This window comes from Meriones unguiculatus, chromosome 10 (assembly GCF_030254825.1).
Source record: "Meriones unguiculatus strain TT.TT164.6M chromosome 10, Bangor_MerUng_6.1, whole genome shotgun sequence".
NCBI lineage: Eukaryota > Metazoa > Chordata > Mammalia > Rodentia > Muridae > Meriones > Meriones unguiculatus.
Window position 1 is genome coordinate 64,172,409 of NC_083358.1, and position 16,387 is coordinate 64,188,795.

The 16,387-nt window shown below is 40.4% G+C and overlaps 1 protein-coding gene across 10 annotated transcripts in view; it reads left to right on the forward strand.

The window, feature by feature from the left end:
• Positions 1-16,102, forward strand: part of Pdlim5 (PDZ and LIM domain 5) — a 172,998-nt gene extending 156,896 nt beyond the window's left edge. For all 10 annotated transcript variants that reach the window (XM_060392607.1, XM_060392609.1, XM_021659671.2 and 7 more), the window contains 4 exons: positions 5,779-5,959; positions 8,378-8,498; positions 10,909-11,024; positions 12,987-16,102. In XM_060392607.1, the coding sequence (XP_060248590.1) occupies positions 5,779-5,959; positions 8,378-8,498; positions 10,909-11,024; positions 12,987-13,076 (508 nt within the window). In that variant the 3' untranslated portion in view covers positions 13,077-16,102. The remainder of the gene's footprint in view (positions 1-5,778; positions 5,960-8,377; positions 8,499-10,908; positions 11,025-12,986) is intronic.
• The last annotated feature ends 285 nt before the right edge of the window (positions 16,103-16,387 follow it).

The window sequence follows — 16,387 nt, forward strand, 5'->3', positions numbered from 1 at the left end:
CAGTTGCTCAGGCCTCATGTGGCCTGTCAGCAAATCTGTTTGGTACTCAGAAATATGTCCAGCCACTGTTCCTCCTGCAGTCCTAATCCAAGCCAGCGTCATTTTTTCACCTGGGGTAAGTTAATTTCTAAGTAATCTTTCAGCTGTGCCCTTGCCCTGTGGATGTCTTTCCCCAACACAGTGGCTCTATCCATTGTTTTCCCAGCTCAGAACTACTTTATTCATTATCAAGTAAATGAAACACGCAAAACTGTTGTGCTTACTCAACAATAGTAATTATAGGTAATAGACAAGCTGAATCAAACAAATGGTGCTCACTTTGTTCTACAGAGCATATGAATGACTTGGTTTCAGAGCTACTGAGCTGCCTTGCACAGTGTCTGTGCAGTTTTACATTCCGAGCAGGGTGTGTCAAGAGTGTCTACACATCCCCCTCAGCACTTGCTCAAACACATCTTGTCGGTCTCTGGCTTAGCATTGTGTAGAAGTGAGAACCTGTACAATGTATCCTCTGAAGGCTCTGCTTAATTGGCTCTGCTCCATCCCATTTCGTTATTTCTCCCTGCTGTGAGATGAAATGGACATTAACAAGGTTGTCACTGGAGAAAAAAGAAGTGCATCTTATAACTGTAAGACACTCGATCCACAAAAAATGGTAGAGCAATTACATAAATATATTCAGCCATCTGCACCATCTAGGCTTTGGAAGATTCAAGCATTGTAGTTTGTTACCTACATGATCTTGGGAAAGCTGGAAGATTCTCATGTTTTCTTCCTCTGTGTGATGATGTTAATTTCTGTTACTGAGGCTGTTCTGGGATTAAATAACAAGGGAAGAAAGCAGTAAGCACTGATATTTAGGCTATCCCCTGTTAGCTTGTGCCCCCTTGTCTGAGTTTTATTGCTGTGAAGAGACACCACGACCATGGCAACTCTTATAAAGGCAAACGTTTAATTGGGGCGGGCTTGCAGTTTCAGAAGTGTATTATCATCACGGCAGGAAGCATGGCAGCGTGCAGGCACACATGGTGCTGGAGCAGCCAAGAGCTACACACCTTGATGTGAGGGTAGCCAGCAGGAGACTGTCTTCTACAGGCAGCAAGAAGACTTTGGCACAGTGGGCAGGGCTTGAGCACGAGGAGACCTCAAAGCCCAGCGCTACACTGACACACTTCCATCAACAAGGCCACACCTACTCCAACATACCCACACCTCCTAATAGAGTCATTCCCCATGGGCCAAACCTGTGGGGGCCAGACCTATTCAAACCACCACATCCCTTGAAGAAAGCAGTTTCTTTCCCCTTTCTCTCTCTAGGTTTTTCTTTTTCTCTGAACTCAGTTTCTTTCCTTCTTTGGGGTGTGTGTGGGGGGAGATAAGCAGTTAAAAAGCTGTGTGCCTTAGTCTGTCATTTCAGCCAATCAGATGCCTCAACTCTCTCTTCCTTTGTCAGTCAACATGTGTTTAGTAAGGGCTGAGGGTGGAGCACTATGAAAGGAGACAAATATTTAATTCCACCTTCCAGTTCTCCAGGCTTGTTATTCCAGTTCACAGGTGGAAACCCGATCTCATCTGGAGCAGGAACTTCTTCAGTGTTAATCTGTTGTTACTGAACTTGTTAAAAGTCTTGCTGACACACAGAAGAAAGTGCTTCCTTCTTCATCAGAGGCTTGCTGGTTAATCTAGACAAGCTCAGGGGCACTGGTAGGAAGTGCTCTTTTCACTGCCGCAAGGAGGATCCAGTTAGGTGGGCATTTAGAGAGGAAAGACTGCTGCTTTAGAAAGGAAAGACCTCTGTCAAGAGCAAGACTCATTTCCTCATGTTCTTTACTGTCCAGGATTTCTTTTACTGTTCATGTTTGGAAAAAAAAAAAAAAAAAAAGAAAGGAAACAATGAAACATTTTAAAGTTGTTCTCTTAATAGACTAGACTATACTTTTAATTATTAATGATAAGCTTTGTGTCAAAAAGGGTTTTTATGGCTTTTTTAAGAATACATGCAATTTGGTGCTGAAGAGATGGCTCAGTGGATAAAGTACTTTCCACAAAGCATGAAGACCTGAGTAGAGATGCCCAGAACCATGAAAAAGCTCAGGATCCCCCAGACAAACTAGCCAGACCAAGTAGAAGTGGCATGTTCAGAATTCAGCAAGCGACCCTGCCTCAATAAATACTGTGTAGAGTGACCAAAGAAGATACCCACTGTCAGCTTTGTGCTTGTTACAGTGCATTCATGCACATATGTAAGTGTGCACATACCACACAGAGCTGTATCAAAACATGAGAACACACATGCACACATATGTATAAGTGTGCATATGTCACACAGAGCTGTATCAAAACACATGAGAACACACATTCACAAGCACACAAAAAAAGAAAACATGAAATGTTAGCCTTCCGAATTACAGAGGGAGCACAGGAGTGAAGAGCATGGGTAGGGCATTCAGAGTAAAGTTAGTGTTGGGGCATGACCCGTAGAATTGCCTGTAATCAGGTGACCCATTTGGGTTTTGTTTTGTTTTATTATTTTTTTGTTTTGGCTTGGTTTGATTTTGCAATCTACTGCTCAGTGTGATGAAAGTAGAATGATTACTCAGGGGAGTCTAAACTCTGTTTGCTGCAGAAATCTGGTAGGAATATTTTTAAGGAGTGCATGTGAGCTTGGCCCAGTGTGCTCCAAGAGGCTGCTCACCATCACCTTGCTTGCTTCTAGAAGAGCAAGGACGCATGTCATGAGGCTGCTTCCCATAGCAGTTGTTACTACTTGCTGATGTACCACACCAAACATTACTCAGAGGAAGAATGATTTTCTGAGGGCTGGGTCTGGCCCAGTGCTCTGATTGAGAGACACCAATTCTCCTGTGGTCTGATTTGGTCCTGACACACGTAAGAAAATCTAGGAAACGAGGAGTATGTTCCTTACCCAGCTATTAGATGTCTGCCATTTTCCTCCCCGCCCCCGGCCCCCAGAGGAACCTCCTGAGCTATTTGGCATTTGTAGATGTGCTCCAGGGGCTTTCCGTTTTTAGTTCAAGCCCATATCAGTATTTATACTTGAGGAGAATGTGGAGTCTGAGACTGAACTGACTTTTGAAAACTGAGTAACCAATAGGGTGCTGGCCTCAAGGCCATTCAGCTTGTGATGAGCTGAAGATGTTTCCTAATGAAAATCTCAGCCTAGCTGTGTATGATCTGAAGAGAAATAAGAGTATTCAGCTTAGCACTGTAAAAACACTTGAATGTGTTTTAGTGTCCTTACAGAGTGTGACATAAACCCCAGAATCCTACTGTGCTCTACATTGTAGTCACAGTAAGTGCATCCTGTGAGTTTCTTTGACCCATACATCCAGATACGAAGCTAGTTGGGAAAGCTTAGAGCACTTAGAAAACTTTATTCAGCTTTGAGAATGTAACTTTTTTATTTATCTTTTGGTAAAATACTTGCCAAATGTATGCTGAGAAAAATCGATGAAATAACTTGTGGACTGAGTCTATTTATAAAGCAGTTATAAGTGGAGGGATAGCTTACTGGAGGTAATAGATTCATTTACAAGAGGTGACACAGCCGTTTCTTTTCTTTTAGAATGTTACCGGATGCCTTCCTTGTTGGTCATTGCAAAGCTAAGCTTGAAGTCCTACCCTCATTGCCCTTAAGCTTTAATAATAATAACATACTACTTGCCTCAGATATAGACGTCACATGCATGCAGCAGAATCAGATTCTTAATAAACACATTTAAAAAGTAAAACTACAAAACTTTCTATGTGTCACAGGAAAAAGTTTAATTTGCATCAAGGCTTTCTGCTCCCCAGCTCTTGCAGAATTGAGAGCTGAATCTGAGTAAATGCTAGTGTGTTTTGCTAAGAAGCTTAGTATGTGGGTTTGGATATGGTAGCACCAGACTATTGGTCATAGGGAGCAATTGCCAAGTGGAGAAAATGGAGATAGTTTATTCTTTCCATGTGGGGTGTTTGTGTGTGTGTGTTCTGTAAAGGCACATGAATGTGTAAGTGCATATACCCATGTGTGGGTATTCAGAGCCTAGAGAAAGACATGGGATGTGCTGTGCCATTCTCTGCCTTAATGCCTTTGGACAAGGCCTCTTGTTGAACCAGAAGCCCAGAAGCTCACCTTTCCAACTGGCCCTGATGCTCTCAGGTTCCCATTTTCAGCCCTAGATATGGCGTCACAGACACGTGCATCCATGCCTGTGAGATAGCTATTAAATGGCAGATTAGTGTTGTCACGGGTTAAGAGCTGCTCTGTATTATGCGCATTGCCTTTACATCCTGTTAATACTTGGTGGAGAAGTCCAGTGCTACATGATGGCTAACAAGTGCCTGTTGTTGTTTTGTGGTGCTGGTTTACAGTAGTGAGACTGAAAGCAGAGTCACAGTTGGCTAGAGTAATATGCTGGGAAGTAGACCATCAGCCCCTAGCTTTGGCTCAGTCGGTAGACATTTGATGTTTGTCACATCTTTTGAATACTCTTTGGCCTTGCCACTCCATCTGTTGAACTGAGTTTATAATAATTGCCCTGGTCTATCTCACAAAAAATATCGCGTGAACAAATTAGATAAGTGTAAAAGTGCCTTGGAGGTAGAGCCACTCCATGAATAAAAATTAGTATGATGGAGCTACCAAAAAGTGTGTTTCAGAAGCTCGTCTGCTTCATCTCCAAAAGCTTCTAACTAGATAAGGCTTCATAATGGCTCCTGTTAAGTGAACCAAGCGTGCCTTATCATTTCATGACTAGAGATTTAGAGAAAAGATCTCTATACAAACATTTGTTACCTTGACACAAATATGCATTAAAATCAGTTGTAGCTGGGCATGGTGTGGTTCCTATCTATAATCCTAAGCAGTTGGTAGGCTGAGGCAGGAGGATCATGAATTTGAAGCTGCCTGGGGCTACCTATTCAGTTTCAGGCCAGCTTAGGATGCAAAATAAGATCTTGTCCCTCCCCCACCCCCAAACCTGTCCTGTTTAGAGAAGAGGAAGGAGGAATTGGCAAACATTGGGTAAAAAACTTCAATTACGCAAGCTGGATGATTTCTGGAGATTACTGTAGAAGATCATGCCTATGTTTCAGAGCACTGTCGTGCACAGTTAAATACATTTTTGAGTGTAGATCTCATGTTAAATGTTGTCAACACTATGAAATTTAAGTTAGTCATATTTGAATTAAATAAAACCCTAGTGACTAGTTTTAAACAACTGATAAATGAATACAGCTTGTGTGGTCAGTTTGAAAGGTGAATTTGAGGCAGTTGAGAACTAAGTATGTTCATCACATGTAGGGAAGAAGCACTGACTCTTCTTAGGAGATCATTATTATTTTTAAGGACCCAACATTGCTAGATTGAGATGGTTTTTCAACTTCTGTCCTATCTTAAAGCATGCATTGTTCTGGTCGCTAACAGTTAGCGTTTTCCTTTTCTGTCATTATGATGTGGACAGAACGACTCACTTCAGCTCAAACATGCCCTGAGTCCCAGCACATGGGAAAGGGGGGACGGTGACATCCTCAGAAGGAACTGGAACCACCAAGTGCTGTCATTCCTCTTCCCCCCTCTCTTCACACAAATGCGGTCTGTTGCAAGGTGACAGAGCCACCGTGCTCAATCCTGTGCAAGGTGACAGAGCCACCATGCTCAGTCCTAAAAAGGAAATCAAGCAGACAGTTAACTAGGTATATGTGAAAAGAGGCTCTCTCCATGCCAGCCCAGAAGCTGTCATCTTTGAGTAAAATTGCTCTCTTTCCTTCTGCCAGGGGACCTTTCCTTGTGGCTCTGGGGAAATCTTGGCATCCAGAAGAATTTAACTGTGCTCACTGCAAAAATACGATGGCCTACATTGGGTTTGTTGAGGAGAAGGGAGCTCTGTACTGCGAGCTGTGCTATGAGAAGTTCTTTGCTCCTGAGTGTGGCCGGTGCCAGAGGAAGATCCTTGGAGTGAGTGTTTGAAACTACTTCTTTATTTTTAGTGCCTCTTAAAGCCATGTAGATTTTGTAATAAACCTTCTCATTATTTTTACTTTTTATTTTCTTCTTGCTTTATCAGCCCTCTCTGCTTTCCTCAGTAGTATTTATTATAAAACAAAACAAAACTAAATAGACCTCTAAAGAAGTATATCAGACTCATGGGGTTAATTGTCTTTGGTGTTGTCTTACTGAGTGCCAGCTTGTCTGGTGAAAGGCTAGCCTCTATGGGAAAAATATTTTACTGTGGGTGTGCTACCTCAGCAAGACCTTGTTTGCTCAGGAATGAAGAGGTCGCCCAGGACCACACACACGAGCTCTCAGAACCGACACCTTTGCTGGTTTAAATTAAATTCTGTAGCTTTTGTAAGTTCAGCTTTCTCTACTTATTAGAGTTCAAGCACAGGACACTGATCTCATGAAATATACAAAATATGTAAAATGTGAAGCTTACAATATTTTTATTTTAATGAATATAATGTTTAAAAATGTGACTTCAGTTATAGAATTGTACATGTGATAGGAAAAGCATTTCAAGGTGCAAGTAATAAATAATGATGAATAAATGTACATCCTGTCAGGTAACATCCAAATTTTCAATGACATCATAAAAGTCAGGCATCTACTTTAGATGACCAGTAGTGGGAATTTTATTTTAGAAACCAATATACTTGGCTTTAACATAAAAAGGTTGGAATGGCTTTGCTGAATTCTATCTACTATTCTTAATATGAAACTACAATAAAGAAAAAAACTCTAGAAAAATGTGATTTACTGAAGACATGTTTAAGTAGGTCTGAAACTTTAAAAATAGTTTCAGTTATGTCACCTGACATATTCTATGCTATAATTTTATGCTGGTAATAAAGGAGTATAATGGCCAGCCTGTCCCTTCATAAATGCTGACAGATAATCAGTAAACTTAATGTCAAGTTATCATTTTATAAATAAACACATTCTGTGGCTCATAGAATAATTAATAAAAGTCAATAATAATAAAAAAAACCATAAGACCAGGAAAAGAAAGAATTCCTCTGTTATTAAATATTCTTCAGAAATTACTTTTTAATTGTTGTACCTCTTCTCAATCTTAGAAAACTAACAATTCTTAGAAAACTTACAACCCCACACCTCTTTTTAAAATTTTTTTAAATTTATTCATTTTATATCCTGATTGTAGCCCCCTCCCTCATCTCTCCAGGTTCTACCCTTCCTTCTTCTTCCCCCCATCTCCCTCCCCTATTCCATAAGAAAAGGGGAGCCCTCCTTTACTACCATCTGATCCTAGCCTATCAAGTCTCATTAGGGCTGCCTAGATCCTCTGGCAAGGTCGCCCCGACAGGGAGGAAGTGATCAAAGAGTGGGCAACTGAGTCTGTTTCAGAAATAATCCCTACTTTCATTACTAGGGGACCCATATGGAGACTGAGCTGCTTATGGTCTACATCTGAGCAAGGGGTTTAGGTCCTCTCCATGCATGGTGTTTGGTTTCTGCATCTGTCTCTGCAGGCCCGCATTCAGAAGGGCAAATAGAATAGACACCCAAAGCAGTTGAAGAGAGGGAACAGAATGGGAGCCTACCATTGATGTACTCTGAAAGACTCCACCCAGCAGGGGATCTACACAGATGCTGAGGCTCACAGCAGAGCACAGGGAATCTATGGAAGGGGGGTTAGAAGAACCTGTGTGGTGTGGGAGGGGGAACTGGACAGGAGCTCCACAAGGAGACTGACAAAGCCAACAAATCTGGGCCCAGAGGTGCCTGCAGATACTGATGCAACCCCAGAGCTCTTAATGATTAAGATCTTTTCCAAATCCTGGAGTATTTCACCAGAAGGCCATGATGGACTGGGTTCCTTGCATTTGTAGTACACACACTTCTCTCAATGGAGTAAGTATATAGTACAGTTACAGCTGATCCAAAAAGCTAAACACTCAATGACCTGATTGGATTATTCTGATTACATTATTGCTTCCGTAATGCACTGGAGTTTAGGTTTGTTTTAGTTTTTAAATGCTTCCCCCTCTTTCATGACATTTTCAAGATAATGCCATGAAATTTGTTTTGAGTTAATGCGTCCTGACACCCTGTGAAAGAAAGCAGAGTGTGCTACAGCAAGCACTTGTGGAATACTTCCCTATTCACTGTGTGTGTAAAGGTTGGTGATAATGGCTCTTCTTAGGTGTATGGGTTTGTATTTATGAGAAGCACACATATTGCAATAGCTTCCAGGGATGTCTGATTCTGCCACTGAGCATCCCTGGTTTCTTTGAGGAAAAGTTCAAGACAGAGACGAAATGCATGTCTATTTTGAGTTAGCTTGGTACACCAGTGAGAGTAGGTATTGGTGTGTTTATTGTCTTTTTAAATCTGTCTGACTTTCTATAACAGGAAGTCATCAATGCTTTGAAACAAACCTGGCACGTGTCCTGTTTTGTGTGTGTGGCCTGTGGAAAACCCATCCGTAATAATGTTTTCCACTTGGAAGATGGAGAACCGTACTGTGAGACAGGTGAGATAATAAGGCATTCGTGCCTTAGTTAAGAATACAGATGAATGTTTGTTCAGCTATAAAGTTAAGAGAAAAGCTAGGAAACAAGGTTTCCTACTTGTTTTAGAAGTATTAAGTATTATTCCAAATAAATAGCAAAATAATAATAACTGTTTGACTTTGTCAAGACAAGCATTTCCAACTTCATTATGAAATTAAGGTCAGCATTACTTAGTAGGAAAAATATTATGTTCAGATCTCCAATCATCTATAGATATGAATTCCACCCAAAATGTAGCTTAAAGACACATGTAGTAGTAATGACCACCAAGTAGACATAAGTACAAGAAATGTTCAACATTCGAATGTTACTGCTTTGCTTTTTAAAGCCACAACCTTGAAAATAAATGAAAAATCCTTTGCCACCTTTACTGAATAGAAGAATAATCCTGGCTTAGATTGCTCCCTGGTAAAGTTGTTTTTAGTCATTTGGGTTCTGTGCACCTACCTACTCCGTTTGTTTTGTTACCTGAACACCTAACATTTCCTTTTCTTCTGCCACATCGGAAAGTGAACTTTCTCACCATTTACTCTTTGTTCAGATATTGCTTTGACAAAGCGTATTTCAAAATATGAAGCATGCTTTCCTATATTCTGCCTCCACTCACTACCACAAACTGTTCCCACTGTTGACTTTTAATCTTACTCTAGATTGAAATGCAAAGCGTGGTCCTAGAAGAAGGGACTTTTGCACAGTGGTAAAGTTCCAGAAGCCATCAGCTTTTGTCTGAGGCTGGTTCTGCATCACTCAACAGTTTGCTCACATGGCGCTGTGGCTCTCACCTCCCCTTAGCCCCTTAGTCAGGGAGGGTTTGGCTCTCTTCCAGATTGTCCACCAGGAAGCCCCAGAACCTCCAATAAAACACCGCATGGGTTGTTAGCAGTAAAGTTGGCTATAAACTGCTTACCGTCCTCAGAATACTGCATGTTTTGCAGCTACTTGTTTTTTGTTTTTTTCTGAAGAGGAACTTAGTTTTTGTTCAGTTGGTTGGCTGGATTGTGACTTTAGTAGCTTTGTAAGACATCCTGACTAAGTGTACCAAAACATGTTTTAAGAAGCCCTAACAAAAAACTAATGCACTGCCTGCAGAGGGGGAATCATGATCTTGTTTTTATTCTTCCTTAACCTTCAACCAGTTCCTATTTCAGTGTTCCCATCTCAGTAGATGGCTGCACTGTCCACTGTCCAGACACTCAGGATTCCTCTCTGTTCTTTCAAACCCAGTCTAACAAGTAATTCTTGGCAACTCCACTTGCAATGTATATTGGATAATCCTCTCCATCCATCTCCAGTGTCACCACCATGCCCATCTTAACAAAAGAAATTGTGGCTGGTTTTGTTGGCATAGTACAGCTAGGAACTCAGTCACAGTCCTTGTTGGTGTATTTTTTTTTTATCTGTTTTATTGTTTTATTGGGTTCTTAGACCTACCACCCTTCCAACCCTTATTCCACCCTAATCCCTTCCAACCTCCCAATGCTAGGTAGGAGAAAAAGAAAGTTAGATGGAAAAGGGGACATAGACCTTTATAGGCGACTTCCTGCTGGTTAGGGACATAGAGTTTTTTTGAGGCAAGTCCAGTCTTCATCAGAATACCCAATAGTCCAGCAATCCAGCAATCCAGCAATAGCAAACACAACAGTAATCACAGCAGCAGCAGCTACTGCTGCTGCCACCTCAGGCCTTCTTGGGGTTCTCCCATTTATACCCTCTTCAGAGTTTCCAGAATCAAACTATCTATAGTTGGCAAAGATCACACCCTTACTAGTGCATGAGGCAAATCATAATCACCTGCTATGAAGCAGCCTCTTATCCCATACCTAGGATTAAAACAAAAACATATTCCCAAAATGTCACTGGGTTCTTTAAGGAACCAAAATTCTCACTACAAGTCCTCGTTTGTGAAAGTGCCCTGAAACCTGTATTGAATGCTAACCAGTAAGATTTGCCAAATTTGTTATAAGTTTATATTAACTAGGCTCATTGTTGCAAATGATTGAAAGTCTTCTTGCAGTTCCTTGAAACATGCAAGTGTAACAAAAACTATTCAAAACAGTGATCTCTATTCATGCATCTGGGCATTTAAACAGAGAGACATGTAACACAGAAAACATATTTAAAAAAACAAAACCCTGTTTCATAACAAGGTTTCCAATGCTGAACATAGTATCAAGCTAGGTATTGGACCATCTGCAGAGACTGCCTGGTCTCCCATCTAATCCAGTTAGGAAATTCCAACCAAGGTGTCCCAGTCCCCCTCAGTCTTAACCTTTGCATCTCATTTAACTTCCATCTTACCACTGTTCTCTGTGACTGTCATTCCAAAGCTTCACTGTGTTTCAGTGGTGTCTCTCTCCTTCCCTGATGCAGATTATTACGCCCTTTTTGGAACAATATGTCGTGGATGCGAATTTCCCATAGAGGCTGGTGACATGTTCCTGGAAGCTCTGGGCTCCACCTGGCACGACACCTGCTTTGTGTGCTCTGTAAGTAAACTGTGCTGTGCTGGTCAGAGCTCAGTGCTTAATGGAAGTAACAGCACTTTGCTGTTTCCGTTCCTCAAAACTAACAAGCAGTGGGGTTTGGTGTCCTTAAATGTTGGGTTTGAAATTATTTAAATATAAGAAGATCTTACCCTTCAATGCTGTCTTGTTTCTCAGGAGAATATATTTTTTCCTTTTTTAGAAGTATGAGTTCTTAAATTCTTTTATTAAACAGTTTTTTTTTTGATACATTAGGTATGTCTTAAATAGAAAACCAATTATAAAAGACTGGAGAGCCGGCAAGATAGCTCAGTTTTCTTCCTAACTGATAGATTATGGATTTTCTTTTCTTTTTGAAACTATGAACATGCAAAAAATACTTACCTATCTCGCTTGCTACTTTAATGCCTTTGGGTTTGATTTTATTTATTTGTAGTGTATGTATGTGTGTTTGTACACATGTATATGTTCGTGTATTTATGTCCTTGGTGGGGACTGATAGACAACCTCAAGTGTCACCCTCAGAACACTGGCTACCTCCTATGGGACAGAGTTTCTCATGGCCTAGAACCTAGCAATAGGAGACCCTCAGGACCCTCCTCTTCTCCTCTCCGGGCTTGGGATTATAGGACTGCATGTGCCACCATGCCCTGCTTTGTTCATGGTTCCTGGGGGTCAAACTCAAGTGTTTTATTGACTGAGCTGTCCTCAACAGCTCTTTGTAGAGACATGGTCTCACTGTGTACTCCTGGCTCACCTGGAACTTACTATGTAGGTGAGACTGGCCTTGAACTCATAGAGATCCTCCTGCCTCTGCCTCCTGAGTTCGGGAACTAAAAGTGTGCATCACTGTACCTAGTGTTCTGATTTATATTTTTAGTGATTAAGATAGATCAAAGGATTAACATTAACCTAAGATAAGTTTTATGATTGAGAAAGCTCATATTCAGTACAGATGCTTCATTCCAATATTTGATTTCTGTTGCTGCTGTTAGATTTAATCATATCTAATGGTTTTTTTATTCCCATTGTGTAAAAGTATTAGATAATCGTGAAATCAAATGATTTCTCCAAATATTACCTTTGAGCACATTCTTGTTCTTATTTCATTCATCTTTTAGACTTCATACAGTTTATTAAAAAGAAGCTTTTACATATTTACCTTTTCAGGAAGATCTTCTCTTGAGCATTGTCATTTCCAAGACAGCAGAAACATCATGAAGGCAAAAGTGTGGGTGGCTGACCACAAAACTTACCAGGCAGATACCACCCAAGATATTCACTATAGAGTCAAGTTAAATCAGTTCTTTCATGAATGGATAGTTTTATTCGGGAAGTAAGTTAAAAAGCCAGCCTGTTGGTGCTGCAGAGATGCCTTGCTGCTCTTGCAGAGGGCCCAAGTTTGGTTCCCAGTACTCATATCAGAGAGCTTACAAGCAGGCCTGCACTCGTACACATGCTCAGACACATGCACGTGATAAAAGATAAAGCAAACTCGAAATAGTAATAACCTATGGCCAGTGTGCTACAGGGCAGACAGACAGTTGGGTTTGGTTATGCTTGGCAAAGGAGTTGACCTGTGTTTCTTTTTGAATGTTTTAATTGTATGAGGAAACAGATTCAAAAGACTGATTAGAATTTGTATATGACGTTTTGATGTATTAACATTTTCATTAGGAGTAAGTGCTTTCCTCTTGGTAAGGAAGAAAAATCATCAATGATTTAAATAAATCAGACTGTATTCCAGAAAAAAAAAAAAATCACTCTTTGCTTTCCAAAGATGACATGAAATGTCGTAGCACTCATGAAGTGTCACGGTGTCTCACACAACTGTGCTGTCACTCATTGGGGAACAGCAGTCACTTTCTGTTGGGAGGTTGGATTTAAGTGATGATATTCTTTTAAGTATTGCTTCTTTCTCTCTTTCTCTCTCTCTCTCTCTCTCTCTCTTTCTCTCTTTCGCAGGTGTGTTGTGAAAGTTTGGAAGGGCAGACGTTTTTCTCCAAGAAGGACAAGCCACTTTGCAAAAAACATGCTCATTCTGTGAATTTTTGAAAATCAACAGTTCCAGGAAAGAGAAGAAATTTGAAGAAAAGGAGGAAAATTAAAATTACCGTTTAATTTTTAGTTTTAATATTTATATGGCATTCTAAAATACTAGTATCCCTGAAGGGATAAACTCCATCATTAAAACCCAAGTCTGTAACAAAACACTTGGCTTCAGAAAGCCCAGACAGTTTGGCATTTATTATGACTTGCCTGTATTTTCTGCCCATGAAATGGCCTTTATAAAAATCAATTTCCTGGCTATTAAGTTCATCTTAGAATAAATTAGCAAAGGATTACATTTTAGAATTAAAAACTCTTGCCTCTATGCTGAAGTACACTTTCTTTCATTGTCAGGTAGCTATGAGAGTCCACAGAAGGCAATAAAAGTGCCTTAAACTTTATTAATAAGAATAAATTGTTTAATAACCTATTTTTATCTTTAGAATAGTAAGTAGGGGTTTAAATACATTTTATGAGTAGGAGGTATCTTTTTTTTTCTTTTTAGTATGTGCACATGATTTGGTCTTATCATTGGTCTTTTCAGTAAGAAGGTCTAGGAGAGTTTTTGATCCAAGTGTGTCATGCCTGTTAAGAGATTTTGTCACCTCTTATGTTCTCCTAAAGGCTGCCATGTTGTTTAAGGCTGCGGATGCTGGCTCTTCTGCAGATGGGGCAGTTTGTCTGCATTGTGTGTGGCCCAGCACCTGGCCTATACTGCCATCTTTCATTCCAAGATGAAGATAGTTTAATAGTGTTAGACGCTAATAGTTTTTACTCTCTTTTTAGAAGAGAGTAGGTAAAAGATAAGGGAAATAGAAATTGGAGGAATGAAGCAATTGTACCTGGAAAGTATAAAGAACCACTTTCCCCTTACCGATTATGGACTGATTAATTTTTACAGTTGTGTCTCTGACTGAAGATTTGAAAAATTCTTACCCAGTAATTTTTTTTGTGGGGGAGGGGTTAGGGATTATGATAAGATCCAAGTCTGTATTGTTACTGTGTCTTTTGCTTATTTGGAGTTGTTCTGGGATTTTGTTTGTTTGGTTTTTGTTTGGGATTCTTTTCTGAGTTAGGCAACTTTTATTCTCTGGTGGTTGGTAGTATGGGGGAACCATGATGTATCACTTACATCGCCCTGCCATCTGTTCTCCGTGATTGGGCAGAGCATTGTACAGGCACCACTTGTAGTCAGGAAAATTTCCGTGAGACCGCTGGCAGTATGGCTCACTGCCCAGGGAGAAAACAGATTATGAGATTTATTATTTTTCTCTTTGTTTCTACAATGAATGAAAGCCCAGGATCCTGCTGGGGTATAGGTTGAATCTGTTGGGGACAAGGTGCTTTCAAAATCCAGACAGAATTCCTAGGTTCTTGCTGCCCCTCTCCTCACCCCATCACTCAAGTGCACCTGTTCACCCTTTGTGTGTGTGTTGGAGAGGAGGTCTTAAACTACAGTATTTGTTTAACCTCCCTAAGAACTTTCAAGGCATCTGTCCTGAAAGCTGCTAATCAAGGGTCTAGTAAATTTATATTAAATGCAGATAATAGTGAATGGGGAGGGGGGATAAATGGACAGCAGGGGTGACACCAAAACTTTGCAAACCAAAAGCTTCTCCAGTAGCAGCCCAGACTACCTCCTCACCTGTGCTGGTAGGGAGGCCAGGAGTGTCATCGATGGACCTTCGTGCCTTAGGTCTCTTTGCTGTTGCAGTGACCAATAGCAGACTTGATGGCTCATGTGCATTATCTCAGATCTCAATGTCAGGCTTCATCTTTATACTGCAAAATAAATTGGTGATTTTGTTTTGATGTGATAGTTTTGTTTTGTCTTTTAGATGATGTGCCAAGGTAACATTTGAGAACATTTGCACATTTGACAACATTTACCTATTCAAAAATTGTTTCTTTGACTTGGATTCCTTATAAAGTTATCTTTCTTTAATGATATCATTTTTATTTAGCCTTTAATGCTATGTGTTATTTGTGGAGCATAATGCTGCATATTATAACACTATTTCTCTAAATTTAATTCCTAAAAGGCTGTTGTGGCTTCCCGATTTGGCATTGTGTCTTTATTCTTTTCCCATTTTATGGCAAGTTTTGTGTCCATTCCTAAGGCAGTGACTCCTGGGAGATGAGTTCTGATCCTAACCAGAGGAGTCTACCTGCAGTGAAGCTGGCATGCTTCATTCACCAGCATGGCTCTCTTAAGCCTGGCACAGCACTTTGCTCTGCTGGCGGCCTCCCTGGGTATTCACTGAGTCTCTGTGTCAGTAGCATTCTTTCAGTGTTACGCTTTCACTGCAGAGCATTGAGTTTTCCCCATGCTAGATGTGTATTTTGAAGGCTCTTTGATAAACCCCAAATGGAAACCATAGTGCATGACTCTTAATGTTCCTCATTCGATATCCCATTCTCAAGACTTTGATGGGCCCAGATTAATGCTGCTGCTCTAATTGTTTGGGCTAACTGTTGCCTGCTGAGGTAACAATCTCTGCCTGTATTCCTGGTGACTCCATGTTTCCCGTTGGTGTGGTGGCCTTCCCCATGTAAAACTAAAGCCTACTTGTTTGACCATAGTATTAAAACAAAAGTAATCATTTATCCTTTGAATACTGATATAAAACTATGTTTAAAATTATCTACCACAAAATGTACTCTTTTCCAGGAACTTTAGGTTAGAAGAACTTCCATAGAAAAGCAATTGCTGCAGTGTGAATCTGTGTGGTATTAATTTTTTGACATTTGCCATTCAGTCATCTCCATTGGAGTAGAGGAAAACGTATGAGATAGTCTTACACAAATATACCCTCATTTCATTCTGTCCTTCACCTCCAGATGTCTAAAGTGTTGGAATTAGATGCTTTCTGTGTATGCTGTCTTTTGTGTCTTTGCATTTTTAAGTTTTTGTACACTTGGTCTTTTGCTTTTGGATGTTTTCTAATTAAAAACAAATCACATGAGAATTGTAATCGGTATAGTGATACTTTAATGAGCACATACTCAATAAACAACAGCAATGATGGCAACACACGTGCCTGGTTTTTCTCTCTGGGTGGTACTTTCACTTAAGAGAACTGGGGAAAAGTCACGTTCCATCCTCACATGACTGGACAAGGCGTACCAACCACTGAAGAGTCTCTGCCATGGTACTAGCCAAACCAATGCCCCAGGCATCTGAAAATGTTACACTCACTGTTATACACCTTTTGTACTTTGCATGTACAAAGCCTATAAGACATGTATATAAGTTAGGAGGTAAGCTGAAATTATTTGCTGGAATGGCCTAGTACCGTGCCTTGTTATGTCATAGA